Source organism: Pararge aegeria, chromosome 3, assembly GCF_905163445.1.
Source record: "Pararge aegeria chromosome 3, ilParAegt1.1, whole genome shotgun sequence".
Taxonomy (NCBI): domain Eukaryota; kingdom Metazoa; phylum Arthropoda; class Insecta; order Lepidoptera; family Nymphalidae; genus Pararge; species Pararge aegeria.
The window spans coordinates 15282819-15310454 of record NC_053182.1 but is presented as its reverse complement, the minus strand read 5'-3'; the positions used below and the strand labels follow the sequence as shown (position 1 = coordinate 15310454).

The following is a 27636-nucleotide window of genomic DNA, read 5'->3' as shown; positions in this document are numbered from 1 at the left end:
ATATTGGTCTATTTCTGAGTAATATTATGAATAAAAAGCAATTAAGTGAAATTTTTTTTTATTTTTTATTTTTGCATTTTTAATTAAATATTTACAGTAGCTTACAATACTAAATATAATGTTACTAACAGTACTATAGCATTATAATGTGATACAATTTTACAACTACAAGAAGTTTGGATACCAGGTGCAACATAGGGATCTAGGTTAGTTTTGTTATAGTTTTTGTAATACCATTCATGATCATCTATTCTCTTTGTCTTGGTATATGTACTGTCGGTATCAATACCTTCAGAAAATCTAGTTTTACCTTCCCGGTTAATAACTGGTGCAAAATTGCTATGAAGATCATAATGCTCTGCATGTGGCATATTAACTTTTGTAATTGTTGCTGCTCTGCTGTGGTTTTTAACTAAATCTTCATGAGTTGGTAAAAGGATGGCAGAAAGTGCTGTAGGCTGTTTTTGGCTTGATTGAGTTTCTATATGCTTTTTTATCAGTGGTTTTGGTGTCTCCGTGGTACTACTAGTGTCAAGCCATCCCTGTAGAGACATGTCATTGCTTGTATCTGTTGTTATGATTCCTTCTTTCTCTGTTGCTTGAGTGATAGTCATGTTAGATTCCATAAGATTATATTTTTTTATATTTATTGGATCACTATTCTGCTCTTCTACATTTTTGGTTCTATTGTATGCTATGTGTGTACTGTTGTCATCACCATGATATGCTTCAAGTTCATGTATTTCACTCTTCGTTTTTTTGTGTGTTGTGCTGTTTTGAATTGTTCTGTTTGGAGGGCTATTATCTACAGCTAAGACACTTTGTCCAACTTTTTCAATATTGCTTTTAGTTAATGAAACTTCATTTCCTACCATTGAATGAGAAATCGTTGGATTTACTATTGGCATGAAGCCATGTGATGTAGTTGGAAGCATTGGTGAAAATCCACCAGTTTCAAATTTTGGAGGCTCAGTGACTTGATACTTTTTGGTATTTTGTTGATTGTTTCTGTTATCTGACCAATCTATTTTACGGCCAGTGTTCAATAACTTACCCATATCGATTGAAGGTAGAGGAACCCCAAAAAAAGTAAAACCACTAGTTGGTACAGGTACTTTTAAAGCAATGCCAGTTTTTGTATTTGTTGCATTTTTTATTGGAGCACTTACTTTTGGTATGTTTCCAAAATGATTATTAGATTTATCAGTCTTATTGGCTTCATCATTCATATTTTCTAGTATTGTTTCATTATAGGGATAGTCCACATATTCATCATAGAAGTAATCAGATTCTTCTGGTAATGGTCGATTGCTTAAATTATTTTCCTGATAATTATTTTTTATACGGGTCTCGTAATCTTTAATTTTATCCAATGATGAAAAAACTTGAGATGTTGCTAAATTTGGTAATAATGCTTCGTTTTCAAATGTGACACAAGATTTCATGTTTGGAACATGAATAGGCGTGTTTATGCAATCAGTCTTGGAAAATGGCATACCTTTCACGTATGTTCCATCCGCACATTTTGGGCCAAGGGAAGAAGATTCTGACAACCATGCTTTTAACCAAATAATTGCACAGTTACAAACAAGTGGATTATCTGTAAAAGAAACAATAATTTAAGTAAAGAAAGTTGATTGAGAAGATGGGCCTTGATCTTTGTGTAACAGTTAGTTACACTACACTACTTACCATCAATATCAAAAATGGCTATATTGTTTCTTAACTTCGCAAAGTTATTTTCCTGTACAGATGTTAATTTATTATGACGCAAAGATAAAACCTTCAACCTTGGCATGAAGTCAAAAGGCTGATTAGTTATATGGCATATATGATTATTATCTAAATTTAGCTCCACTAGCCATTCCATGTACTGAAACGATTCTTTGGTAATTTTAGTTATTTTGTTCAAACTCAAATCCAGCACTTCCAAAGAAATAAGTTGTTTTATGCCTAAATTTTCTAAATTAGAAAGCTGATTATTACTTAGATTTAGGTATTGTACTAGTGGTATATTGTCAAATGCACGCATCGAAATGAACTGTATTCTATTGCCTTGCATTTCAATGATTCTTAGCTTTGGAAGGTTTGAAAATGTTCGATCTGGTAGATCAATGATATGATTTCTACTTAAATATATTGAGGTTAACCTGGGAAGACTTGCTATAGCCATTGGATGAATTATTTCTAATTGATTATTTTCTAAATCGATTGTCTCTAAATTTTTTAAATCTTTGAAACTTCCCGTACCTAACTCTACTATTTTATTACTGTGCATTTTTATTTCAGCTAATGTCTGTACTTTATTAATAATATTACCATCGAAATGCTTAATATAATTGTGACTTGCATCTAACACTTTTAATTTAGATAACATGTTCAACGTGTTTGGCAGTTCGTGAAGATTGTTAGATGATATATTTAATACTTCCACATCTAACCCTCTAGTCACTAGATTAGGACTAATACTTTTTAGTTTATTTTTGCTAAAGTCAATAGCAGACAATGCACCATTATTTTCAATTGTTATAAATTCAAAGCTTTCAATATTATTTCCTCGTAAATTTACTTCCTTAAGATTTCCAAGTTTGCTGAAACTTTTTGGGTGTACGCTTATAATTTGGTTGTCGCTAATATCAAGTATTTCTAAGCGTTCTAAATCACTAAACGTTGTTACTTCGATTTGCCTAAGTCCATTTCGTCTCATGTAGAGTCTTCGTAAATTATGTAGAGTTTTCATGCCAGAGTAAGGTAACTTTTGAATACCATTGTTTGAAATGTCAAGAGATCTCAAAGAGGGTAAATCTATATCTGGAGAAGGCGATGTCGGTAAATTTGTAATTTGATTTCTTTGTAAATATAGTTGTTCTAAGCCTCTTGGTAATCCAGGTACGAATTCTATTAGTCTATTGGAACTGGCATCTAATTCGTATAAACTTGGTAAATTTCTAAAAGTTGCTGGATGTACAGATACAAGAGAGTTTCCAGATATGTTAATATGTTCTAGCAATGGAGTTTCCATGAAAGTAATTGGATCTATTATTGTTAATTGATTTTTACTCATATCAAATCTTCTTAAAGCAGGTAGATTATATAACAGCTTCGGTTGTAAGCGTCTAAAATAATTTTGTGATAAATCTAAACCCTTTAAGGAAGGTAAATTCCAAAATGGACCCTGATTCATGTCGTTTAAGGAGTTATTCTTTAAATGCAATTCTCTCAAAGCAGGCATCGCTACAAATGCATCTGCATCTATTAGTTTGATGCTATTCTTGTTTAAATGTAGTCGCTCTAAACTGGGATGCCCCCTTAGTGCACCTCTTGGAATTTCTCGCAACAAATTGCTGCTCATATCCAAATATCTTAATCGAGGCAAAGCATCGAGTAGGGCTCGAAACTCCGATATGTGCATAATTTTGTTTCCAATAAGTGATAACTCTTCAACACCACTGCCAGATTGTTGCAAAAATGATTCAGGATGTATTCTAATTATTTCGTTATAATTTAAATCTACCACTCTTAACTTTGGTACTCTGTGAAAGGCTCCGTGATGAATTATGTTTATTTTGTTATTTGATAAAAACAGGGTCTCTAACATAGGTTGATCAACAAATGCTCCTTCATTAAGTTTACTTATTATGTTATGATTTAAATTTAAAACAGAGAGTGCTGGCAGGTCCCTCGTAGCCCTTCCAACCATACTGGCATCTGATATTCTATTATTGCTCAAAGATAATTCGTTTAATTCGGGAAGTAAAGATAATGCTCTCATGTGAATAATGTTTATTCCACAGTGCGTAATATCTAGCTTTCTAAGTTTGGGCAAATTAAAGAAAGCATTTTCTTTCAATGTTTGTAGTGTCAAACTTCCGCGAATAAATAATTTCTCGAGACTAGGTAAATTCTGAAAAGTATGTTCTTGTATACTATTAAGACTTTCCGATTGAATATGTATGTATCGCAGCTTTGGCATATTCATTAATGGTGCTATTCTTTTCAAGTTTTGTGACTGTATTGTGAGAGCTTGTAAATTTTGTAACTTGAGAAGACTTTCTGATGGAATGCTCTTCAGATCGTTTTCCACTATAAATATTTCTAGTAGGTTGGTTTCTTGAGATTCCAACCATGCTGCTGATACACGTTCTAAACCATTATGCCGTAGCATTAGTCTTAATATCTTCACACTTTGAAATAGCTTTCCTGGTAAAGATGGTAAATAATTATTTTCAATTATAATTTCATCTATTGGTTTTCTTATGAGTTCTCCGATTTTTTGTATCCCTTTGACCACTTGCATCAAGTCGCTGTGTGTGCACCTAAAAGTGAAAAGAAAAATATTCAGAGAGTTATTCAGTATTGCTAAAATTATTCTTAGCATAGTTAGATATTACCCCGATGACATACAATGTGACCACAATCCAAGTAACTGGGTATCGACACATTTAAAATAACAAATTGTAAAATCCAAAAGTGCACACCTAATCTTATTCATTACAATAAAATTGAGATTTTTTGTAAATAATAATTGTGATGTAGTTTGAATCTAATTATACCGTGAAAAGTAATAGGCTTCTATTCCTCAAAATACTGAAGCCTATAAAAAAAAACCAACTCGATAAGTGAAGTATTTCGCTCATTATCGTGACCACAAGGTACGGGATCCGCACATACAGACTCACGGACGTGCTAGACAGAACTTTTTTTAAAAAATGTTTTAATTAGTTTAAATAATAAAAAGATATTTAAAAATAGCACGAGTGTTAAAAATAGTGTTTTTTCTCAACATTTGTTTATTTATATTCACTCATATAAAAGCAATAAAGAATAAAAAAGTGACATTTTAAGTTGGAGAATCACTCGGTGTGCGTAAACTGACAGTGATACCCACCTCAACGCTTCGCTTATGAGGCGTGCAAAACATTTTTGATAAATGAAGCTACTATTATTAAAAAAAAAGTTGTCGTTGCATGGATCCGTTTTCCATTATTATCATTATCAACCCATTAATAACCCACTACGAGTCACGGGTCTCCCCTCCGAATGAGAAGGATTTAGGCAGTAGTCCATCACGCTGGCCAAGTTCGGGTTGTAGACTTCACATACCTTAGAGTACGTTATGGAGAACTCTCAAGCATGTAGGTATCCTCACGATGTTTTCCTTGTCCCCTTGATATTTTAATAGCATAAATTAAAAACCCACATAACTCTAAAAATTGAATTCACCATCAGCATCACTTCATCCGATTGAAGTCCACTGCTGGACATAGGTCTTTCGTAGAGAGTTCCAAAATCCACGGTCCTGGGCCGCTTGTTTACAAAGGCGGGAGCCTTTGTAAAGCGACTCGTTTGATGTCGTCTGTCTGACTCGTTGGGGGCCGACCAACGCTGCGTTTACCTGTGCGGGGTCAGAAACTAGGAGATCCATAGAATAACCAGAGTTACCAGCATAGCTCAGTGAGTTGCAAAGCTGGAGTGGAAATGGGCGGAATCGAACTCGCTCCTTCAGGGGAAAGGTAGCCGAACCACTACGCTATTACTGCTTGTTAAACAATGACCTATGTATATGATAATAATTCAGTTCTATCCCCTTATGTGTCCGACATTATTTGTACTAGGCATGGTGGGTTACAAAGAGCTGAGAGCACGGAGGGAATTTACACTCGTGGCTTATATTGTAGAGGTAATGCGAGGTAGGACACACAATCCGGAGTCCGGACGTGCTAATGCAAGTAAGGTTGTGTGTCCCCGAGGGGTATGTGAGGCGGAGGCGACGGCCGACACTGCTGGAAGCACCGATTGGGCGGACAAATTTATTAAAAGAGGCACCAATGACGCGCGCCCTCCGCATCCTCAATGTCATATCAGAGCAATGTGATTTGTATCGTTGCGCTCTGAGTGAATTCACGAGGATCGCAATGTGGGTTATTTGTTACCCGAATAGGTAATTAAATATTATAATGTTAAGATTATGTAAAAAAAAAAAAAGCTACACTATCGCATTAGGTTTAAGTATTCTGTAATGATAGTGTTAGAATAAGAATATAAATAAATAAATAATAATAAATAAATAATAATTACTTACCAAATTTGTGCATCTTCTTGCCGGTGTGTGCATATGCAAGGGAGTATGGACTCTGGTGACGGACATGTTGCTTGTTGTTTCGAAAGAGAAGGGAATATAAGTAACAATAGCCATAATAATGTATATTCCTTGCTGAAATCCATTCCTCATTGAGTGTCATTGTAGCATCATTGGATCGTAATTCTTGACTTCACTGTTGTTTATGGTACCTACTGTTGCCTGGAAACAAAAGAAGATTGTTTGTATTTTTTTTTGTATCTATATCTTTTTTTCTATTCGTCTAATCGAAACAAACGTTATTAATACCTACCTTAGTCAGATAGAGAGAGAGCCAGATTACAATTCTTTAGAACTTCGGAACTCTTAGAAAATAAATCTTTTAGCCTCTGCTACTCTTATACTGAAGAAAGCAGTGGAAGTAGGTATAGGTACGCGTCCCATGAGAAAATAATTATGTCTACCATTTTGCCGTTTTATTTCTATGAGATAAGAGGCCCTAAACTAAACTATGGTATGGTATGGTTTATAGTTCATTTGGATATCTAACTGTACTTTGAAGTAGGTATAGGTACCAACTGTATAGTTAATTTTCAGATTATTAACAAAAGGCGTTAAGGGTGCAAGGAACTATTATTTTTACTATTTCCTGTATTTCAAAGAATAGATTTAATTGTTCAGTTGCGTGAAGGTCTATGAAACAATAAACAAAGACAATAGCCGGGTGGTAGATACGTACTTACTTTAAGTTTAGGTGCACTTTCACTACTTTGCCATTGTTCTTATTATCTGCAATTGTTGCAAAGGTTACACTTACGCAATAAAACTATTGAATAAAATTTACTAAAAAAACTGACTAACATCCTGACTATTACATTTGGAGCAATCAATTCAATAAACCACTGACCTACCTAGTAGTAAAACTCGTCAAAGCTTACTTTGCTCAGAGAATAGATAAATAATAGTTGCTTCGCCCCATCGCATGTTCGCCCCACTTCGTTGCCTCACATATTCCTATTGGGGGACAGCCTACTGTTAAAGGTCCAACATTCGTCACAAATAGTTTGAGGACAGAAAGCCCGATCATTTCCCTTGTCGCACATCCTTATTGGAAAAAAGCCTAATGCAAAACATGCAACATTTTCCTGGCCTCACACATCCTTACTGGAGAGATTGCCTAATGTATAATATCCAACAATTTTCCTTGCCCTCGCACACACAATCAAACCTGCGTCCTTAGCGACGTTCAACGTGCGACCAATCGAAACGCGCATTCAAGCAAGAATCTTGTAATAAGACGCGAAAAAAAGATTCTTGACTCACGAATCCTTAGTGGAGAGAATCCTTAATATAAACAAACCAAAACATAGCAATTTTATTGTAACACGCAACCGTATGAATCTAAAATGGTATGCGCAATCCACTAAAGTAACGTAACCCATAATCAGCCATCGAGACGACTATTTCGTTACAGTTATGCAGTTATCTCGTACATAACTGTCGTCTGTTAGACATGTCACAGTGCCCTCGTAGAGCGTTAAATTCCTTTCAAATTCTGATAAAAGAAAACGTACCTACAGTTTTTTTCGCATTATATCTTATTATCATTCATCATTAAAAGCCTATATTAATCCACTATTGGACTAAAAGCCTCTCCCAACGGGAGGGTTTGCCCATAATCGCAACGCAGACGGGTTGGTATTATAAAGTATACTCATGGAATGTACTTATCATTTCAATATTTGGTGTACGACAGAAATGGTTGGATGCATGTCTAATGTATTCACAACAAATCCATAAATAGGTATATGGTAGTTATAGCTCAGAGCTGTTCTCAGTTATATTCCCTTATCGTATTATACATACTTAACAACATTTTTAAGTTTTGTTATTAATTACTATTGTTTGCGTTTGACATCGCATGACATCGGACTGTCATCAAAATAAAGATTTCGGAAGAATAACGCATATCACCTTAAGATTATAATATTTAGATATAATTATCTTATTAGTAAATCTTCGAAATACTTAGGTCCTTAACCTGAGCATTCATCTCTTGTTCTTCTATTCTCTGCTGTATGTCCTTTGCCCAGCATTTTATTTTATTTATTTATTTATTAGGGACAACAGACAGTCATGCACAAAAATAACAAAAAAGACAGCTATAAATAAAATAGCATTAGCACAAGACCCACATAAACTTATATTAAAAAATAGGGCTACATAAAAAATTTAAAAGAGATTAAAGTTAGGTATTACAATACAAAAATAATAAATAATTCATCACTTATAATGCAAACTAACTAACTACTTAATACGACTTATTATTTAAATTTTTTATATTTCAGATTGCTTATAATTGCATATAATTACATTGATTATAAAAGATGTATCATATTTAAAATAAAAAAAAACCCGAGTTTCTATATAATTTTGATTCAACTGGTCAAGCCCTTTCATTTGATACCCATATTGAAAAAAGTTTTGAAAAAACGTAATTCGTCATTTTGTTGTGGCGGCCATCTTGAATTTGGAAATTGTCAAAGTATATAATTTCTACTAGTCATGCCCTTTCGTTTGATACCCATATTGAGGGAGTTGTAAAAAAATATGTTCCTAAGCTGCAATTTAATGGCGGTGGCCATCTTGGACCGATTTTCATCAAACATAGTTAAGAACACTCCCGAATAATTCTTTTTTCTTACTTTCGAACAAAAAAAACAAAACCAAAATCGGTTCATCAGGGCGGGAAATATGGTGCCACAGACAAACACACCCACACACAGACACATCTAACTTATAAAACGCCGTTCTTTTTACGTCAAGGGTTTACAATAATGAGGCATGTTAACCAGTAGAGATCACCCGTTTAGTTTTCAATCTGATAAAAAGATAGATTTGTTATTTAGGTACGTATATGAATATGTTGTGGTATTTGCATGGACATTGTACGATTATTGTAATAAAAAATTTCTACGATTGAACACGTCCCGTTCACTTACGCAGTCGACTGATCTTTATTCTTTCGACCTACATGGAAATAAATGGATTCTGCTAACTCAAAGAAAATTTCCTACAAATTATGTCTTTTAGAAAGTCTTGCACCGTTACATTTTCCAGCAATATTTTCCTATGTAATTATGTATTTAGTAAGGTTGATAGGCATGTAAGATTAGGTATGCGTTTATAAAAAAGAAAGAAAGAAATAAAATACATTTATTCATGTTAAGTGTTACAAACAGTACATCTATTGTCGTAGTATATTTATTTATTTATTTATTATGCTACACGAGACAGAAAGGGTGTACAGCTCAGCATTTGCCATGCATTGTACCTAAGTACATGCATGTCGCTGATTTTCAGCTGAGACCTGAGTGACGATACACACTGTTATAGGTACGTAACAAAATCTAGATAAAATATTTCAAATACATCCCGTGCGAAATTATATCACTACGTAACTACGTAAGTTTTTGACGACCTCGGAGAACGGTGAGTTCTGTGGATTTTAGTGGGAGGTCCCGGGTTTGATTTACGGCAGGGGAAATTTGGGAATTTATAATTTCGTCATATTCTCTGGTATGGTTGAAGGCTTCTGCCGTGTCTAGTTACCAGTAACCACCCTACCGACAAAGACGTGTCTAAGTGATTTATCATTCCATAACGATGTCGCGTTGAAACCGACTAGAGGTAGGTAGGTAGCGGTTTAACATATCTGCCATACGCCTAACGGGTTAGCCCTTTACCATCTTAGAATGCATCATCTCATACAAGCAGGTGAGATTGCAATCAAGGGCTAACTTTTAATGGAAAAAAAAAACTCTCCGTAAAGCGATAAAGTCAGTGTTGCCAACAAGCCCTTTAGAGATCTCAGAAGACAAAACGGGAAATTTGAGATAATTACATAGTTAAATGCACGAACTCTTATGGTGTATAAATTCATTTATTTGAAGTACCTTTGCGTACTTTATAAGCACATTAAAAACGTCAAGCCAGTCTGTTTTTAGTGACTCTACCACCTGCACCGGTTCGAAAAGTACAAATAGTTCAGCATTTGCTCTTTTTCAACATCCAATCATTTTTCTATCTTGTGAGAGATGAAAGCGGAGCGGCCTGCTTCCAAGCAACCTAGTCATTACTAGAGAACCTACATTACTAACTCCATTTAGTGGCGACGGCAATATAAAGTTAAAAACCTGTAGGAAACCTCTTTCAGAAGGTCCTACAGGATCGCAATGACGTAGCTTTAATATAATATAATTCTTTGGGATGGCGTAGCTTTAATATCATAATACTCAATCCTCAGACATAATTTTCTAATAGAGGTGGATGGATGGATTTTCGATAGGTGAGAAAAAGTTGTAAAACCGTAATATAAAATCGATCGTAGAGGCCACAGTAAGATTACGTTTGCAGATCATCTATCAAACCGCAAATCTATAAACTTACATTGAAACTGTAACTTATATATTTTTTTTAATTTAATCGAAGGAGCTTAGGTATCAAAAGAGAAACCCAAAATAGATTTTCATTAAATTTTATTGGTTACCTGTCCGGCTATTCCCGCATCGCGTGAAAACTACTGAAAGAATTTGGTATAGGCAGATACATGTAGTGTAGCTGATACTCTGGTTTAACATTTAGGCTATTTTACCTTCCATACAGGGGATTAAAGTTTTTTTGATTTTACAACAACTATCCTATACCTACTTATTTCTAGTTTAGATCTGGAATTGAACATAATTCTATTTTTAGTTTTGTACGAAAATTCGTCAGCGTGAATAATATTTTAAATTTTTAATATAAGCAGACTGATGGCGTATTTAGTCGGTCGTTTAATTTAAAATTAAATTACCTATGAAAAATTTACATTTATAACAAAAGTTTTGTTAATTACTTTTAAAACAGTTAATTTAAACTGTTAAGCTTTTTAAGTAAAATTTAAAAAATACTGAGTATATAGATAGGTTCTTTAAATTAAAACAAAACGGTCGCGGACTAGTTATTTTGATCTATAGATACTTCCTAACTTAAAATACTAAGTGAAAAACCTAGTGGCACTCGTAAAATATATTTACAACATAGGTTCATACGTAAGTATTGAAAAAAACGTTTTAAATTCGTAGGTTTACAGGAAAACAAACGCGTAACGCGTTAGGTTTTGGTGAGGTTAGGGTTGGACTTCTTTTCTTTTTTTTTATTCCACTATACCCTTGACTGCATGATCTCACATGCTGCACGGCTAGCATGAGCTAGCAAAAGTAAACTTCTCCTATTTTATGTTCCCGTACTTTAGCAGGTGGACACGTTAATTATATTATATTAACGTGTCCACAATTATATCCTCTTGTCAGGGGATATAATCAGGCATATAATTTTTGTCTCCTACATGTGCTATCCCTGCTGGGGAATAAGATGGTAACGGGCTAACTCATTATGGGTATATTAAACACATGCCTACCTTCCCCTAATCGGTCTCTATGCGATCAGCGAATCAGCGAGCGATGCAGATGGCCATGCTTAGAGTAGGTATCGCTACGTGATTAAATTTACCAGATAAAAGAACCAGAGTTACCATAGCTCAAAGAGTCGCGAAGCTAAAGTGGCAATGGTCAGGGCACATAGCTTGGAGAACCGTTGGGCGGTGGCGTGCACTAGGTTTCTTACCAGGGTATGCATACACCAGGAAAATTGCATAAAACGGCAAAAAAAACTGCTCCTATACGATTTATAAATCAATTTTCGGGTAGGCAGTGCTTTTGCGCATGTATGAAGTGCACGCCAATGTCGTTGGGGTCCCTAGGTGCTGGAAAAGTCCTTCCTACAAAAGTCCACCAGTTGATGTCCATTGGTTGACATGATGATGATAATATGAGATATTAATATTCTGTTGTTGCTGGAAAGGATTAACGATCCATATTTCAATTACGTAATATCAACGTAATGGTGTTCACTTTCAAGAAACAAGGCCGATACTTGCATAGTTTGATAACTTGCGATGGTCCCTGACTTTGTTCGCATCGAGTTAAATACTTTAATATTATGCCTGTTTGCGGCTACAGTGTGCTATTTCGAAATAGAATTAAAATGTATAATATAATACGTTATCATTATCTATCTATATTACTATTTATATCAATAATAATGCGAAAGAGTTTTTATTCGTTTATTTACGAAATGCGCGCTAAAATCTGAAATCTACCTATATCAATATTGATGCTGAAATTTTTTTTTTAAACGCGCTAATCTCTAAAAGTAACATTTGGATTTGAATAATCTAAGGGTTCAAATTTCAATAGGGGATGAAAGTCAGTTATTTCTTAAGCATCTTCGATCTTACCATAAAAATAGAAGAATAGATATTCCCCAATGGAATTAATTATGGGAAAAAGCTGGTTTGTTATGAGCCCGCTTATCTCAGGATTCCAACTATGAAATAAGAAATGTTGTATTTGGTGGTCTAAACTTTAAGAAGGAGTTCCCTTAAGAATCGCACACTTAGTGGGCGCAGTTTGAAAAGTATGAATGGGACCACAGAATTAAGAACACACAAAAATCGTGTACACGACTAATATTTAAGCATAAAAAACTACTCCACTTTAGAATGGTTTCTCGAACAAATGGTTTCTCAAACAAACCTCACTTCATACCATTTAGCAGTTGACAGTATTATTTTAACTGTAATAAAAAAAAAATGGAAAATGGGAAAAAAGTTGAGAGCTAGCAAAATTCCGCGGGTGTCAAGTGAGACGTGCGCGGAGCGTTTTCACTGTTTTTGGACACAATGCACTGCATACTATAATGGCTGAATAAGGATTCTGTATGCTCTTAATTAAATGTATGGAACGTACTAGAGTGAACGTAGAGAGGAGAAAAAAGGCCCTATAAAAGGTACACCTAGATACGACAACTTTAAATTTAATTGTCTGTCTAAAAAATTGTAACTATCATAATATTATGCACCAAAGCAACACGTTTTTAATAATTATGTCTGTCTGCCCGTTACTCTAATATTCGAAGTGGGTGAACAAATTTTAACGGGACTGTGCCAGAAGTGTAGAAAATTTTGCAATACTTAATCAAGCTAGTAAGGCAGTGCGTTTTTCAGAGAGATTTTGGTTCCATGTTTCATTTAAGTGAAAAAATAACTGTATTCTAGTCCATTTTAAATCGCAGCAAATGGGAAAACCAAAAAGTCGCCCCGGAATAGATGTATGTTGACATATTTTTTTGGATATTCACATATTAGTTTTTTTTAGTCCACAACAATATCACCCCTTGACTGCAATATCACCTGCTGGTAAAAGACGATGCAGTCTAAGATGGTAACTGGCTAACAAGTTAGGGGTTTGGTAATTAAAAAAAACCGATAAACCATAAGAGTAATCGGTTTTTACGCGGTATTGCAACTCTAGATCGCTTAGCTGCACGTCTTCGTCGGTAGGATGGTAACTAGCCACGGTTGAACTCTCTCACCCGACAAAATTATAAAGATAAAATCACCCTCATGCGTTTTTACTAACATCTCCTCAATCTCAATTTTCTTCGGTAAGAAATATTTATTTAGTAGTTAGTAATATGCGATCTTTGGCTAAAGGAATGAACTCACTATAAAAATTAAAACGCCTTTCAAATAATGCAGTTGTTCGATAAAGTGCTTAGGCTTAATATGGTATAAATCACCTGTTTACCTCAATAAATAATTAATATTGTTCCAACGACCTTTACTATATATAACTATGTTTAAGTAGCCTGTTACCACTGGTCAAGACTATCAACTCGTTTTCCAATTACGTAACACGTTGTTCACTTTCAAACAGACGGACAAGCGAGTTCTACGATTGATAAACACGGACTGGATGCAAAGAGTATTTCGCATGCAAACACCAGACTTTCGGTTCATGGCTCGATGCGCACCAAGAAACTTATCTTTCACCATTGTAGCGCGTGCCTTCATACGTAACCTCGCCCCTTGACGCAGATGTTCCATTAGGCATAATCACAATTGGGGAAAAATAAGTCTAACTTTTATTCTTACCTGAATGTAATTACCTATGCAAATAAAATACTACTTGCTAACTTATGAGATAAGTGCATTTGAAAGAATTAAAAATATCACTTGCTTCAACGGTGAAGGAAAACATCGTGAGGAAACCTGCACGCCTCATCATCATCATTAGGTGCCATCTACATATTAAAGTTCGGAGGTCAGTCGGTGGAAAATCGTACGATGCTGTGCCATCTTCTTCAATTCCGAATAGGTATGTCCGGTCCACTCTCTTATATCGTCTAACCACTTCTTTCTCGGTCTCCCAGGTGTTCATTTCCCGGTAATTTTCCCTTCAAGGATCAACCTTGGAAACTCGAACAGGGATCCTCTTTGTAGGCAACCGAAAAAGGAAACCTTGCTTTGTATGATGGTTGTCATTACTTTCCGTTGGCATTTGACCCTTCGTAATACTTGATGCACGCCTCGGAGTTCTTCATAATGCTCTCAAGGGTATGTGAAGTCTTCTTATCCGCAATAGGCCAGCTACGGCCTAAAGCCTTTTCAATCTGAGAACCCTTGCCCTGTAGTGGACTGGTAATGCGTAGACGATGATGGTGATGATGAAGACAAGTCATGAGGGTGGTAAAAGGAATAAGAACTTTGTCAGTTGAAGAAAACGCCTTTTTAGATAGTGGGTAGTTACTATTTTTTAATCAGGGTAAGTACAAACTACTCTCATCACTACACGGATGACCACAGTGAGCGAAACTAGTGTTTGTATTACGTAATAAAGTCACTTGAACAAAGTGAATTTTAAATCATAATATTAGATACTGAGATAAGTCATTGGACTTTATATTAGTTGTAACTAAATAGAACTAGTAGTATAAGTTAAAATTAAGTTACTCATTAGCAATGTAATGAGCTAGATTGTAATAGGTCTAAAGATATAAGACAAAAGAAAAAAAACAACATGGTACATATATGTTTATTTATTTTAGTCTATGATAGAGTTGCAAAATTGAGATTGCACATGCGATACATCAAGATTAATCCTGCGATGTAGTAATAAGTAGGAAGGCATGACAATAAAATAGGCATTATCTCCTAATTACACGATTCGAATCGTTTTATTTTTCTGCACGCTCTAATTTAGCGTTTTTCTGTCATAATTTCATATTCTTGCACTGTCTGGAAGGCAAAAAGTGATTTCTTATCGCTCTGAAACATGTTCGCTATATGGATTTGATTAGAAAGCTCAGAAGTTGTCACTGGTATTTCTGTCATGTCGCTAAGTTATACAAAGCTTTGTACAACATGATTCCAAAGGTAATTTTGCACCTATCAATATTAACAACAAACTTTCCCGGATCGATGTCGGCCACGCCGGTCAATCTGCAGAGAGAATTTCCAACTACACTAGGTATACTTTAATTCTGCACAAGTCTGTGCGCAAACACAGGTGCACTCTCTTTTCCATCTTTCTCATTCCACCCTCTCATAGCATGATGGATCGTCAGAACCAACAGAAAAGAGATCAGGAGCAGGACTGACGACACGAGGTTGAATCACAGCCAATTTCCAAACTCCGGACTGGTATCTGCTAAGAATTTCATTATAGAAAACCCCATATTACCTACTCATTTACCCGGGGTCGGGGTTCGAACCCAGAACCGAATGTGATAACCTACCTACTAGATTAACGAGGCAGTTTCACCTATCGGTTATAATCATGCGTTTAACTAAACATCCCCAGGCGCAAGCACCGTACTCGCTAAACAAAATACAATCGGCCAAGTTTGAGTCAGATCCGCGCTCTGAGCATTCTAATTCTCGTTAAAACTATGGCCACTGGCTTTCATGGCATACACACTTCACACATTAATTGACGTTAAACGTTGACAGTTGGCACACGGAGTATCCTGCCTGTCTGTACGGAAGTACAGATAGGAGCAAAGCCGAGTGCTCCATTTTGAGTATGGGAACCCTAAAAAATAATAATTTGATTAAGTTCGTTCTAAAACAATTTGCAAATTCGCTGTAATATGCGAACTCACGATATCCGCATTTATTAAAGCAGTTCTCCTTGAGAATGTTAGACAAGAATAAAGTTGTTAACACAATCTTCTCATTTAAATAGGTACCTACTGAGTAAGTGGTTTCAGCCAAGCCTCCAGTTAGTTGTACCACGTTAGTGTCATATTTACCATAACCTACCATAAATTAACCCGATATTTTTAGTAACAGTTTTTTAGAAATCCCTTTTAAACCCTTTGCTTTCCCGTGATAAATGAGAGCCAATGGTCCTTCCTCTCCGTGCTTTAAACTAACTCTTTGCTCTTGGGATTGGTCTCTTGGTTAGGGTGTTAAGTAAGGAAAAACAAATAAAAAACAAACACACTTTCTCATTTATAATATTAATAAGGATTAATTTTAATATACCTAGGTAGGAAACTAATATCTACACTAAGATCTGTTTCTGGTGTTGTGTACTTGTCCCATTGGTCTGTTGCTAGTCTGATTTTGAATTCCTATCCGATTAGGTACCTACCCATTGAATTTTTCGGTCAAGAAATTCTAACTAGCCCGGAGTAAGGAAATTTGCGGCGTCTACTCCAGTGCCTCGGAGAGCACATTAAACATAGGTTCATAAAATTTCAATAACACATTTAAATAGATTTTTTTTAAAGTCCCGCCAGTCCGCTTGAATACTAATTTATGCATTTGTCTACCAGCGATTTTACTTAAAAAATAATATTCTTTAGTATGTAAACATTACACAAGGTATGCAAACCCTACAAAACACTAAATTTTAATTCTAAAAGTGAGTCAGCTATTTATTTCTGTGTGATTCTCCAAACCACTAACAGTAGTGCTTTGAATCACACAGATGATCAAGAGTGGGACATTAATATGACGATGATGATGGACAATTTTGTCAAATTTAACTACTAAAACAAAATATTTTTGGATAAGTCTATTAATTTTTTTTTTTAATACTGTATTCTTTATTAATTAACCAACGAAAAATATATTTTTCTAAGTAAATAATAATTACAAACTAAAATTAATATTTACAATAAATATAAGCCGTCTAACTGTTCACTTATGGGCATGGTACCCAAAATGCTGGCGCTATTGCCCCTTTGAATTGCTAGACTTAGTCTATTAATTATTACCAGCAAAAATAAGTGTATATGTTGCTCTTGATAAAAATCAAACCTGCAGGCAATAGGCATAATAACATGTTATGTTTTCCTACAAGATTTGTGATTCTTCCACTCAGTAATCGAATGAGTTTACCTGCTCATAAAATAAAACAAATCACGTCTCTTTACCTGTCATGTAGCTATCATATCATACGTAGGTAAGTACCTACATGGGCAATAAAACTAAAAGTAAATGACTTTACTGACCCAGACACTCGAATTTCGTATGTCTAGGTCAAAAACAGGTTTATATCATTGTATTTCTTGCCTAGTGTCCGGGATAAATATCTCTACGACATGTTTTGCATTATTACCTAACTAGCTGCGCCCCTGGGAGGTTACCCGTGGTGCATAAGGTTTGTTAGGTTTGTTAGGTTAGATAAGGTAAGGAATTATCAAAATTATATTATCAAAATTAAGCTTAATTTGCTATACTCCGCGAAAAGCAGGAGAATCTGTGTGGTGTAATTTATAATTTCTTCAATCCTCCACACCAAACAGATCATCTCCTGATGATGCTCCGGTTTCGGAGCGAAACGTGCGTAGAGGGTGTATTGCCGAGGATCTGTTTGGTGTGGAGTATAAGGATTGAAGAAATTATAAATTACACCACACAGATTCTCCTGCTTTACGCGGAGTATAGCAAATTAAGCTTAATTTTGATAATATATCATGGATTTCCGCAACAATCTATACAATATACAATATACAAGGTAAGGAATAACGTTATTTAGTGTAAAAATTACGATTGTTCTTATGTTTACCACCCTTGGAATTTTTTTTTTAGGAATAAAATAAAAACTTTATTTTAAACGTCAAGTCTGCATTTTTGTAGTGACTCTACAAAAATCATTATTCTCTCTTTTTTGTATCGCGTAGGTACTGTATTACTCTACCGTGGAATTGGGAACTCCCTACAAAATAACTATTTCTACGTCTATCAATTTATATTTATATATTATATATAAAAATGTAGTCAGAAATATTATCAAATATAACCCCATTTGCGCTGTAAAAGAACTACGTAAATTTAATATGTACCTATTATGTACGTAGTACCTATAACAATTACATACATGTTCGAATGTATGCATGCTCGAAGCCTTAAAAGACCTTACGAGAAAACTCATATTGGACCACTTAAAACACTGTTATGCTGTATGAAGCTTGTTCGTAAAATTATCTCGAGGACAAAACATATTTCTCTCCCCCTAAACCTTCCAAAATAAATTTAAGCTTTTAAATAAATAACAGTAAAGCCTAGTTCCACCAATATATTTTTTTGCAAATTTAAAAGTATCTTGGTAAATACTACTATCTAGTTACGTTTTTAATATTTTTATGTCTGTCTCTTTGTTCTTGTTGACCTCCAGAATGGCTGAACCCATTCTAATGGTACTTTCACAGGCAGGCAGAAGATATCGCAAGTCGTGGTAAAGGCACTTACAAATTCCTTATCAAAAATCGGTAAAAGATACCCATTGGATTTCAATTGAACTGTTTAATTTAAGAATGAAGAACATTTGTATGTAGTTAGTATTTTAGTATAAAGAAGAATTTGCAAGACAGCCCCTTAGGCTACTTTATATTGCGGAATACAGGAAAATAAACACTCTAGGAATACCAAGTCGCGGTTCTCTGGTAAGGAAATAAACCAAAAAAATGTGGTCGTTTTGCAACTTGCGTAATATGTTATGCGCAAAAAAGTGGCAAAAAACTTCAATGTCATATAGGTACGCGAAAACGGTCAAACTGCGGTCCACGAGACACACCTTCGTATTAGGCCTATAAAACAATTTCTCAGTCGTCACACCTGTACGCCCTTGTGTTTAGGTTCACTTTACATTAATTAATATTGCCTTCCAATGATTTATAGTGGAAACCAGTTTCAGAGATGCAAACCGATCTCGGAAACTTACGTCTAACATCCAGTTCTAATCTATCACAGCGACAAATACAACGTGTATCAAGTGTGTAATACCCATAAACACTTTCACTATTTATCACTATGACGTTACTTAGAACTATACGCAGTGTTTTCACGATAAATTCTAGGAAATATAGTTCTAATTTGCAGATTAAAAAACCGCCGAAAATTTTAATAACTGGTAAGTTTGGATTCACTCTGCAGAACTTTAAACGTTAAATTAATTAATAATTTGTATTAGTTAAGTAGGTAAATCTAAATTAGTGAAAATTCTGACATTATGAATCAGGCTTTTCCACTAGATGTGGTGGATATGGTTGAAAAATACCAATACAATTACTTCAAAGAAGAAAGAAGAAGAAAGCGCCATGCTTTTGAGTGCAAAGTACGTTGCGTAAGCTTTTTCAATGGAAAAAACATAGAATTGTCCTATATAATTCATATCTGTTGGACCAAAACAAGTAAAGAATTTAGTCATACTTTCTCCGTCTTGCTGTCAAAGCTCGAACTCTTACTTCAAAATTAAGAAACGTACCAATATAATTTATTGCCTAAATTTAAATTCGCAATATCATCAAGTTATGACCGTAGGCAATAAATACTTTATAAAAATATCAGGAGTAAGTAGAGCAAAGGGAAAAATGCCCAAGTTAAAGTAAAAAGCTTTGAGGAAATCGTTGGGAAACAATTATTGAACAAAGCGGGGCACTTTTTTTTTAAATTTACAATGTCAAGACGATTTAGCTTCACCTACTCATGTTATGCGATAATTTGATTAAGGCTAGCTCTAACATCATGTTATTGCGTATAAGTTATAACTAATACGTAGTACCTACTTCAACAGGTGGTTTAGTTGTTGGTCACAGTCAATGACTATATGTGAAATGACCCCAAATTAAAATTGCGTTTGAAAAATGTAGTAAAAAATTACTGTTATGTACATAACGTTCTTTCTATATCAAGCGAGGCATCGCAGCTAGAAAAAAATTCTGCGGGGTCAAGATTTTGATTTTGATATGTGACGAGAAAAAAGCATTTCGACAAGAGATATTAATTATTCATCTAATTCATTAGCTTTACATTATGTTTCGATTTCATTCCAGTCTTTCGGTTCGTGTTTTTTTTATTTTTAATGTGCTTTTTATTTTTAATCCGCTCTTAGCCTAGCGTGTGAAACCTTCTCATTAAAAGATGACACGCGTGCCCTGAAGTGGGCCGGTTATAGGTAGGTAAATAATAAGTTACCTACCCAAAATAAAAAGTGGGTATCTACCCATTTATACCAACGCACTTTTTAAGTAGGTCCTTATAGCTATTTTCATTGCAGTTATGCATTCATTCTAGTACGTATCTATTTCAATATCTAACTAACGCTCACCTACAACGAAAACATAGATACGTCTAGTTTATTTAAAGAGGCTTCTATGTTTGTTTACTGTTCTTAACATCCTATAAATATATAATGCACACTATTAAATGACGTTTAACTACGCTGTTGTTGATACGGTATTTCCATGTGGATGACACTTTTGTACATACACACAATAACGCATTAAATAATCTATATCCGGAAATGTAAACTCACTAATCTAAGAAAAATTTCATACTTACTTCTGTGGCATGTCTCCAGCTATAAATATTATAGCGTAACTAAACCAACTGGGTCCTATTAAAAATCTTTCCGTAAGGTTTCATAATTTTTTAAATAATACTGGCACATTATCATCTAAGACCCCAACCTTGTTGTCCCATAATAACTCAAGACTTTTAGAGCGTCAGTCCGTCATAACCACTAGATCCCATTATCAACATCATGTCTCCTTCACCTCATCTTCAATACTTCATAGCATATTCAACTTCATATCCCTACTCCAGGCATTCATATCTCCGTTTAACGGCATAGTGGATTCACTATGTATCACTTCTTCCACTAAGTGAAGGAAGAAGTCTTTATGGTACCAACGGCAACGGTGACTCCTACTCAATCTCGGTCTAGAAACTAGTCGATTGTGATCGCATCGCCCCTTATAGTAGTCGCAGGGCGAGGCGGGCCTAATGCATATATGAAAAATTAAACTGTTGAAATGTAGGTATTTGTTTTATAATGCCATGTTTTAGTACGTCTCTAAACTTTATTATTGAGCCAGTTTTGATCAGATTTGATGAGGTCCGATTTTCTCTCGATATTACGTTCTTTAAAAATATTGTTTATTTAGCGAGTAGGGTAGACTCCCGGAGATGACGCGTTTAAACTTTAAATACACAAACATAATGAGACAAATTGCATTTTTGATGGCCAGTCAATTTAATTTTCGGTAGGGTTGACGTAGTCTATCGTAACTGCCTCTTTGCTTGATCCATTCGTAAGCATGCTTGGCACTAGATTACGAGGTCCTTCTTGGGTCCGATTTCCAAAACAAGGAACAGGCCAAAATTTGTTACATTTTTATCTATTTATTGTTCTATCAAACGGTGGCATATATATTTTTTTTAATTCAGTTTGGGTTGTTATACAAACCGCTTAACTGCCAACTCTCATTCTAAAAAAGTGGTTGGCTATGCTCTGAAACCTCTCCCTATGAGAAAGGTGCCCAGGATGGGGTCATCCACAAGGTGATATGATCATTAAATAATTATTAATTTCTGTTCCCTTTTAGGTGGTCTGGGTCAACTTGGCGTCGAATGCGCCAAATACCTCCGAGGGAAGTATGGACGTGAAAATGTTCTACTATCTGACATAATCAAACCAACCACAGAGGTTTTCAACGATGGTCCTTACATTTTTGCGGACATTTTAGACTTTAAAGGACTCCAGAAAATTGTTGTGAACCATAGAGTTGACTGGCTAATACATTTCTCAGCTCTGCTCAGCGCAATTGGTGAACAAAATGTCCCTCTAGCAGTAAGAGTGAATATAGAAGGAATGCATAACGTTATAGAGCTTGCCAAGCAATACGGGCTGAGAATTTTCGTACCCAGCACGATAGGAGCGTTTGGACCAGACTCCCCGAGGAATCCAACTCCCAACATAACTGTGCAAAGACCTAGAACTATTTATGGTGTTTCAAAAGTGCACGCGGAACTATTGGGTGAATATTACTATTACAAGTTTGGATTGGACTTCCGTTGTCTACGGTTTCCGGGAGTTATATCGAGTGATCCACCTGGCGGAGGCACTACAGGTAAGCATAATTTTCTTTTTTTTTATTGAGGGTTCGTTCAATTCTAAACATCCTCATTAACACCCTCATCGGAGAGATCTTCAATTGCTCACCTTAAAGATGATATAAAGTTTTCAAACCAACTTAGATGAAAAATTAGTAAACAATTTTTCGATTATTTTGCCTCGTTGGTCTAGTACTTGCGATTTGGACTGTTTCGGAAGTTGGTGACCACGTCCGTAACAATAATAGGTATTGGATTTTCTCACAGTAAATTTTCAGTAGGCTCGGCTGCTCATTCACCCGAGCCTCGGAGAGCACGTTGAGCTTTTTGTCATGTGCGTAGGTGGCAGATATGCGACACCTAAATCCTAATTAGGTACAGGTTAATGATGACGATGATGACAAAAAAAGGTTCAAATCGTTTACCGTCTGAAACTTAGGCTTAGTAGGTAGCCAACGTCCCCCTAACGACCTCCCTGGCTCAGTGGAGAGCGCAATGGTTTTAAGTGTGAGGTTCCGGGTTCGACCCCGGCTGGGAAATTTTAAATTTCTGTATTTTTTGGTCTGGTTTGGTGGGAGGCTTCGGCCGTGGATACTACTGGCGGCACGTCTTTGTCTATCTAAAGCATGTGCTTTAGATAGACAATGACGTGCCGCCAAGCGATTAGCATTCCAAGCGATCATAGCGAGCGGGGTGTGAGTTTAATTGATACAACTAACGTACCCCTAGCAGGATTAGCCCGTTACCATCTTAGACTTTATTACAGTTACCAGGTCAAAATGCAGTAAAGAAGTAATCTTGTAGTGGAGTAAAAAAGGTACTTCCAAATTATAAGTAGGTACCTAGTATTTTTTATAAGCCTTGAAGAATGGGGTGACCCTATGCAGTAGGTAGGTCAGTCAGTTCTGGTCAGACGAACGATATGGCATGTGGAACTAGAAAAATGGCTAAGTACGCCATCCCTCAACAGGATATCCATAAACCAGATTTGAAAAATCCTTTAACTTAACTCCTTTAAATCCTACTTGTGTATACGAGGTGACAGAGGTTTTATAGCTCACGACCAACCGAGGTCTTCTCGAGTTTACTCGGGCGCTACATACTTACTGCCACAGAATAAAAAACATACCGAACCCTTATTCAGCCATTTGTTACATGCAGTGCATGGCGTCCAAAATACTGAAAACGCCCCTCGCAAGTCTCACGTCACACCCGCGAAATGTTGCTAGCTCACAAACTTTTCCCATTTTATGGTAAAGGTGCTGAACATTAGAGGTAAAATAATTACAGTCAACTGCTAAATGAAGTGGTTTTTGATTCTTCAATATTAGTAGTGCACACGGTTTCTGTATTATGTTTTTAAGCCTAATCTAGTATAGGTAGCATGTTCAAATACGGATCACTAGAGTGCCTTAAATCAGAGTGTGAGATTTGTTAGCTACATTTACTTATTCGATCGCGTGAGAGCAACTGCTTCAGAGTTTCTCGCCGGCTTCTTCAGCCGAATCTACCTTTCGAACCGATTGCAGTCACCAGTTTTCTGTGAAACTAGTGACTCTACCGTTGCGTCGGTTTGAACTAGACAACTAACGACGAGATGACAGCATGGACGTTTCAAAAGTTCTTATCAAGGTTTATCGCCATCAATGTCCTCTAACGGTCCACTGCTGAACTAAAGTTCTCTTGGTGATGATAGAGCCTACAGAGGATGCCGCTGGCTGTATACCTACTGTAATATTCCCTTAACCTCCTAGTACACCAACCGCGAGTGGTTACACTTGTATTCTGATCTACCGTCACCACATGGCATTTACGAGTATAAATAACACATTAAATAAATTAACTCAGTGGATACCTGCCGGCCTGGCAGGAATGCCCGCGAGAGAACAGGCCGCTAATGCCCGTGAACCTGCTACTACTATCGTCTACTCATATACATACCCTCCTTTAAGAAAAGGCCTCTAGTCCGGCGGGTGGACTGATATAGGCTATTATGGTTGGTGAATGCTGACTATTTATATGTCTGTTTTTATGGAACCTAACAATGGTAATTTTCTATTTCCAGACTATGCAATCGCTATATTCCATGATGTTATTCGTAAAGGCCGATATGAGTGCTATCTCAAACCCGACACGATGCTGCCTATGATGCATGTTAGAGACGCACTACGCGCCTTGTCGGAATACTTAGAAGCTCCCAATGAAATGTTACAAAGAAGAGTCTATAATGTCACGTCAATGAGCTTCACCCCTGAAGAGCTGGCTGATCGGATGGTTAAACACTTGCCTGAATTCCAAATCACATACAAGCCTGACAGTAGGCAAGAAATAGGTAAGTTGACTTAAGAGATGCGAGTTGCTGCTTACACCATTGTATTTCCATTTGACCAATCACTGAACTGGATCAACCGGCTCGTCTTTTGATTGGTTGTAAATTTAAACTTCGCGGCGTTGAAAACCTTGTTGTAACTTTCTTGTTTATACAATAGTCTCGCTACCCTTTTGTATAATTTTTTGTAATCTATATTTCATTTAAACTAATTTTATTAAATAGTAGTTCGGGTTACCAAGTAACCCTAAAAGTAGGTCTCTAGATTAATTAGCTTAATCAAGCGTCTCCGTTCAAACTTCGAAAGGCTTGATTTGACAGCTGTGACGGTTGTTAACCCACACGCAAGCATAAGTGTGTGGAGATGACAGTAATAAATTGTTGACTGTCAAAAAGTCAGTATAAGACACAAAATACGCCTACTGCTAGTTACTGCCCTACCAGTAGACTTATGGCTGAGAGATTTTGTATTCCGGTAGTGTGCTACGTAGATTTCAATAAAAACCGATTGGGGTCCAATATATAGGTACCTACTGCATCTATTGGAGAACGCACTGCCATCTTGTTACATGCCTTGCCACATTAGTAAAGTGCTAACTTCTCAGTTAACAAAATGTATTTTTCAGCTGACTCGTGGCCTCAAGTGTTTGACGACAGTGAAGCCCGTAGAGATTGGAACTGGAAACCTCAAGTTGACTTGGACGACCTAGTTAAACTTATGGTAAAAGAAGTCAAAGAAAAAATAGCTGCTAATGGTTTTTAAAAATAGAATAATTTATAAAATGGTTATCTTTGTTTAAGCATCGGTGGTGAGAAAAACATCAACCAATCATATAAGTTTCAGTTGAATCGATTTTATTGGTTGATTCTTTCTTACCTACCTAGCGCACAGCTTCCTAGCGCATCTTTGTCTGTGGGGTTAAGGATATATTTTAGACAACCTACCTTTACGTATCCATATTAATACTACAAATGAGAAAATATGTCTGTTTGCTTATTATTTTTTAACCTATGTTCGGCTAAACGACTGCACCGATTTTCGATAAGATTAGGCACATAGGATAGCTAATTTTCTAGAGATCAACATAGAATAATTATTTCTTTTCCTGAAAAAACACCGGTCTAACTTTTTGGGGGACTTTGTTACATGAATAGCGAAACCAACCTTGGCAATATTTTGCATAGACATAACTTGCATACTTTTTATCCCGGGAAAATAAGGTTCCCGCGGGATCATAATGACACCGATAAAAGAGACAAAGAAGTATGGACCAAGTCGCTGACAATTACCGATTTTGAATAAAAACTAGCAGCGACACTATATATATTTATATACTGTATTTACACGGATGTTAAACACAATAAAAATGTTACCTAAAAATAAATAATTAATCTAGTTTGGATTTAAAAAATATTACACTTTTCTCAGCATCCTCGGAATATTTTTGTCAAAAAGAGAAAGCAATACGATCATTGATTTGATCATGATGTTACTATCGGATACAATACTCAAACTCGGATTTATCGTTATGGTTCAACCTGCCCTATAGAGGTATTAATTATTTGAATAAGTAGAAATAATAGATGATGATAAGCAAACTAAAAAAAAAAAATTAAAAACAGAACAATTAAATGTGTTTTTAGCAAAACCTGCCTCTTTTGTTCAATTACTCTTAGCAGATAATTTTTAGATTATTTCAACAACACCTAAATTCTAAAGTTTTTTTGAATGAACAGATGGACTAACGATCTGTTTGTCCGGGATGAGTAAGTAAAACAATTTATTTTGTAACAATAGGTTTATTCAAGCATCCATAAATATATTCATATACACTCGAATGACTATAAAATTAATTAGGCAAATATTACGTGACGATTGTGTTAGAAACAAAACATTTACCGTTCAGGTCAACGTATGTAAAAAAATGCTGTAAATAATAATTCTTCGTTAAACTTATATTTAATACATTCATCACTTCAACCAATTACCGGCCCACTACAGAGCACGGGTCTCCTCCCATAATGAGCAGGGGTTAAGGCCGTAGTCCACCACGCTGGCCCAGTGCGGATTGGTGGACTCCACACGCCTTTGAGAACATTATATAGAACACTCAGGTATGCAGGTTTCCTCATGATGTTTTCCTTCGCCGTTGAGGGGAGTGATTTTTTTAATTTCTTAAAACGCACATAACTTAGAAAATTTAGAGGTGCGTGCTGGGATTCGAACTCGGGCCCCCGAAAAAAAGTCGAGCTCCTACCCAATGCGCTATCACCGGTTCAATTAATAGTATTACTTAATAAATTAAATATAAACAAATGGCAAACAAAAAAAGATAATTAATGTAAACGAACTTAAAAAAAAAACAATGCGAGAGAAAAGGACGAAAACTTTCCTTATTCTCTCTCAAGCATTTTCGTCACGTCAAAGTTTGTTTGCGTCAATTATCTCTTTTCGTTTCGTTTTCTTACATTCGTGCATTTGTCTTATAATTACATTCTTACATAATATTGAGTCAAAACAAAACTACACAGATCTTATAATAATTACAAGCAACATATACAAATGTGATGATAATATTTAACGCGCAAAATGCGCTATTACAATTAACAATTATACGTAAAAATCTAAATTAAAGAATGTTTCTTCTTATTATGTTACAATAAAAGTCAAAAATTCGATGTTGGATTACTCGTAGATTCATTGACAATTTAATAGATAATCCAAATCTAGCGTGTATTTTATCCATGTTGCACACTTACATTTAAGGACTTAATGCAACTCAGAAAAAGTCTGTAAACGCAGGGCGAAAATTCACATGCCACCGCAGGCGCAGAATGGTCACCTTAATTTGGTATTTGTTAACACTTCCGCGACACAAGGCAAGTAATGCGAAAATTTTATCATGCGTCCTTTAACTTTGTGGGTCCAATATCAGT

At 35.7% G+C, this 27636-nt stretch overlaps 2 protein-coding genes across 2 annotated transcripts; one reads left to right on the top strand and one right to left on the bottom strand.

Annotated features, from left to right (window-relative positions):
• Positions 1-101: 101 nt before the first annotated feature.
• On the bottom strand, positions 102-6225 carry LOC120637065 (protein artichoke). Its single transcript, XM_039908668.1, has 3 exons — positions 6083-6225; positions 1693-4316; positions 102-1600 (listed from the first exon to the last, which is right to left on the bottom strand). The coding sequence occupies exons 1-3, from the start codon at positions 6223-6225 to the stop codon at positions 102-104; spliced, it is 4266 nt and encodes a 1421-aa protein (XP_039764602.1).
• A 13008-nt stretch (positions 6226-19233) lies between these two features.
• LOC120637066 (L-threonine 3-dehydrogenase, mitochondrial) lies at positions 19234-26030 on the top strand. The gene is made up of 4 exons (XM_039908669.1): positions 19234-19386; positions 21863-22387; positions 24436-24702; positions 25326-26030. The coding sequence occupies exons 1-4, from the start codon at positions 19287-19289 to the stop codon at positions 25460-25462; spliced, it is 1029 nt and encodes a 342-aa protein (XP_039764603.1). The 5' UTR covers positions 19234-19286; the 3' UTR covers positions 25463-26030.
• Positions 26031-27636: the final 1606 nt, after the last annotated feature.